The sequence below is a fragment of the Cynoglossus semilaevis genome, unplaced genomic scaffold (assembly GCF_000523025.1).
Source record: "Cynoglossus semilaevis isolate Cse_v1.0 unplaced genomic scaffold, Cse_v1.0 scaffold342, whole genome shotgun sequence".
NCBI classification, from domain to species: Eukaryota; Metazoa; Chordata; class Actinopteri; order Pleuronectiformes; family Cynoglossidae; genus Cynoglossus; species Cynoglossus semilaevis.
Genome location: NW_007585117.1, coordinates 59,072 through 63,077, shown reverse-complemented (window position 1 = coordinate 63,077; position 4,006 = coordinate 59,072). Strand labels below are relative to the sequence as shown.

The 4,006-nt window shown below is 37.2% G+C and overlaps 1 protein-coding gene across 1 annotated transcript in view; it reads left to right on the top strand.

Annotated features, from left to right (window-relative positions):
• The first annotated feature begins 1,965 nt into the window (after positions 1 to 1,965).
• Positions 1,966 to 4,006, top strand: part of LOC103398624 (adenosine monophosphate-protein transferase FICD-like) — a 4,228-nt gene continuing 2,187 nt past the window's right edge. The window contains exons 1-2 of the mRNA XM_017030812.2: positions 1,966 to 2,550; positions 3,613 to 4,001. Coding sequence (XP_016886301.1) covers positions 2,265 to 2,550; positions 3,613 to 4,001 — 675 coding nt within the window. The 5' untranslated portion in view covers positions 1,966 to 2,264. The remainder of the gene's footprint in view (positions 2,551 to 3,612; positions 4,002 to 4,006) is intronic.

The following is a 4,006-nucleotide window of genomic DNA, read 5'->3' as shown; positions in this document are numbered from 1 at the left end:
ATATATATTGTTTATACTGCTTGTAATTGGGATAAGGTAAACATCTGTTCAGTATTTTAACATAAAAGTGTTGATTGTGAGGCATCAAAAGCCACAAAATGCAACGGGTCCATCAGACCCACAAACGCTGGCTGAGTAACAACAATATGAACATTACACAAGGGTTAAACATATTTTGTGTAATCAAATTTATTAGTAATTACTTTTAAGTATTGTACCTCATACTCATAGGGTGAACTCCCTGGAAAATAAATAAGGGACACCTCACTGCAGACCCACTTTTGTTTGTGAAACTTGTTTTGTGAAAAACTTGAATTTAAGTTAAAGGTATATTTTGAGACATGAACAAAATAAATTATTACTTAGCCAAAGTACTTACTTATTTTACTTATCAAAATAACCAGAATAAATGTTTCTCAAAAAGAAACCAGTCCTGCTTAACTTAAAATGATAAATTACGATAAAACAATAGAAAGCAGAATATTCCTGTAACAGTGCGCATTTAGTGCAATAAGAAATGTGCAAAGAGAAAGTCTGTGGAAAAGTTGTTAACTTATTTTTCAACTCTCTCCATAAACCCAGTGAAAGATGGGATGCTAAGAAGAAAGGATAGACAACAGCCTGGATGTTGTGGAGCTCATCTGCTTTCCAGAGCATCCATCTCTCTGCTGTTCCCTCGGCCACATTTTCCTTCTTTTGAGGTAATTTAGTGAGATGCTCCAGAAGGTAGTCACACACTCTTCATAAAGCTCATGTATAGAGATCTTTAGCCTGCCAATACAGATGAGAAGTTGACACGAGTCAAAAGTGGCACATAGGCCATTTACAGTGGTAAATAAACTAGCAATAATCGTATTGTATATATTTATAGTATTGTATTAGTATTTTAATTAATTCAAATTAAAGGCCCAGGCGGCTTTGTTATGGTTGCCTCTTGTCATCTTCTTGAGAAACTTTTATTTTTCAGTTAGTACACCAAGTTGCTATTGATCAATGGCTGATGTACCAAAAAAGTACATTTCTTCTGGATTTTAGGGCAAATTAGATAAGAGATACTTTTATTTTTTAAGACATTTTAACATTGAGAGTGAACAACAGCTTTGCCTTTAGACTGCAACTTTAACACCCCATCAAATAACAGTATGAACTTACTTATGACAGTGGAATGAGGTTAATAGAAGTACAGATGCATATGAATAATAAACACAGGGCTGTTCCTGTTGACCCCTCTGGGCTCTGGCAATATATTTCCAGATTTAATATTAAAATGCAAATGGAAACCTAACAATGATTAAAATGTGTTTTCTTTTATCTTCAAAGCAGACAGTGAAGAACACAATAGATTATTATAAACATCTTACTTTGATCTATTTAATAAGAATATTTCACAATGTGCAACCCCATGGCATGAGACAGCTATAACGCAAAACATGAATGCTGACTGCTATTTAACAACAACAACAATAAACTAAAACAAAGGAAAGTAAATCATTTCCATGGATTTGCCTGGTGCTTCTTTAAAGGTAATACTAGGATAAACTGTCATTTAGTGGCAAAATTCGATGTTGCATTCACATTTGACTATTTCAGTGTTTTGAAGTTATTTATATATACTTTTTTTGTTGTTTTGTGTTTGTATGTTTTGTTTTTGTACCTGGTACGTGTACATCTATTTAAACTTAACCAGTGTCCACCTGGGAAATACATTTTTATCTCAATACAACTATTTACATGGAAATAAAATGTACATTTTAATAAAACAATAATGATAATTTTCCCCAAAATAAAAAGCCTATATAGCAATAAGATCCTAAATATTGAACTACAATAGACCCAAACATACTGGGGGCAGGTCTAGTTCCCACAAATTAGCCAATCAAAGACGTTTACGAACCCTCTCTTGAGTTGCTGCGTGTCAGCCAATCAGCATAATTCTTGAATAAAACCCTAACCAATCAGTTTGTCGGATGTTTATTTGTCCAGAATGAGGAAGTGGATTATGTGTGTTTTGTATACACATCACAATTGATACCGAATAACAAGTTATTATTTTAGATACTCTTGTTTTACAGGTTTTGCTTTCAGCTCGCAGCTATTTCGGCAGCAGACTACCATTGTTGGCGCTTTAAACCTCGGCTAAGTCACCGAAATTACCTCGTTGGTGACGGTATTATGCTGGCCCGGCTATCTACCTTGTTCGGCGCCTCCTTAAGGCTTTCCTAGCCGAGGTAAACACCCATGGGTGGCCGCAGTATCTTCAGATAATGGAGGCTTTGACCATGGCTGCAGTGACGGTGTGGAGATGCAGCAGCGGCCGTGTCCTCGGAGGCTGGGGACCGCTGTTGTGTGTGCTTCTGGGTTCTCTGGTGGCTCTACTGATGCCTCTGGTCGGGGTGGAGGACGAGTGCTGTGCTGCTTTGAAGGGTATGGCCCAGCTCCGGTGTCAACTGTGGGGGAATCCTCAGCAACCTCAGGCTGTTCAGTCCACCAGCCCCACTGTTCCATTCACCGCTCTAGATGTGCTGCCTCAAAGATTTAAACCCAGCAAAGGTAGTGAATCCTTCTTTCAATACCAGTGCTGCTGTAATGTAGTAAATATTCCTATTTTCCTGTCTTTTATTATTATTCTGCCTTTTACTATTATTATTTATACCAGTCGGTTAATCGTGTTGATGGAGGTTTTCCTCAGTCTTTTGTCTTTTTTTTTCATTTATTTGTTTATTAAATAATATCTGTTTTACCTGAACAAAACATTTATGAATCATTAACATTAAAGAAAATAAACTCGAACTTATTAAATAGCTGTTTATTATAACGTATATCCTGTCAACAGCCTTATAGTTGAGTAAAAGGCTTTTACACTATAACCTTTTAATTTCTAAGATCTGGTGTGTTAATTCCCCAGACACCAGGGGCTGTGTTAGTTCCATATGTTAGTGTTTTTGTATGACGTGTTAAAAAGTATTGGGTTATAAGTAAACATTTACAAGAAATAAGGACTGTTTTAGAGAAAAGGGTAAATTACAAAGACTACTGTAATTACATTTGTGACAAAAGCATTACGTTAAAAATCATTTAAATAAGAAATGTAATTGCTTAGTTCTCACACGAAAACAAAAATTGAAGATATTTTAAAAAAAGCTGTAGAACAAATGTTTCAGGAATTCAATAGCAATTGACTCCCTTTGTTTGTTTTGTCTTTTCAACGTTGTTGATTTTTGTGATAAACTAACTCTGTGCTTGACAGACGTGACACTGCTGCTGCACCATGACCTGCTGATAATAAGTGTATCTTAAGCACCATCTTGTGGAACAATTTATTACTGTAGCATTTCTGAGTTGGGCAGGTATAGCAGGTTCTGTCATTTAAGCAGGTGTAGTACAAGTTTTTATTCCTGATGATATCTATTGAAATTCTAGAATCTTAATCACAATTCAAGGCTCACATCTATTGTTTGTAAATCTTTATATCTATATTTAGTTTCTTCTGTCAAATGTTTTTTTTTTAACTTTTTTAAGGAGCCTCTCTCAACCATAGTTGGTATTATATTTGGCCTCAGCTGTGTTTCATTCACGACATAACTGACACTTTTCCTAACTTTGTGTTTGCAGAGATGCAGCTGGAGGCTAGAGCTGCTCTACTGCAGGCTCAGGAAATGAAGAAACTAGGGAAGAGGGAAAAAGCCCACAAACTGCTAGTGCACGCTCTCAGTATGAACCCTGACTTTGTGGAAGCTCTCATGGAGCTGGGGACCATCCTGGAGGATAAGGATGTAGTCCAGGCTGATCATCTCTACACCAAAGCCTTGGCCATCTCCCCCTGTAATGAACGGGCTCTGGTGAGCCGCCATCGGACTCTGCCTTTGGTGGAGGAGCTTGACCAGCGTTACTTTAGCATCATTGACAGTAAAGTGCGGAGGCTTATGTCCATTCCCAAAGGCAACTCTGCACTGTGTCGGGTGATGGAGGAAATGTACTATCACCACATCTACCACATGGTGGCCAT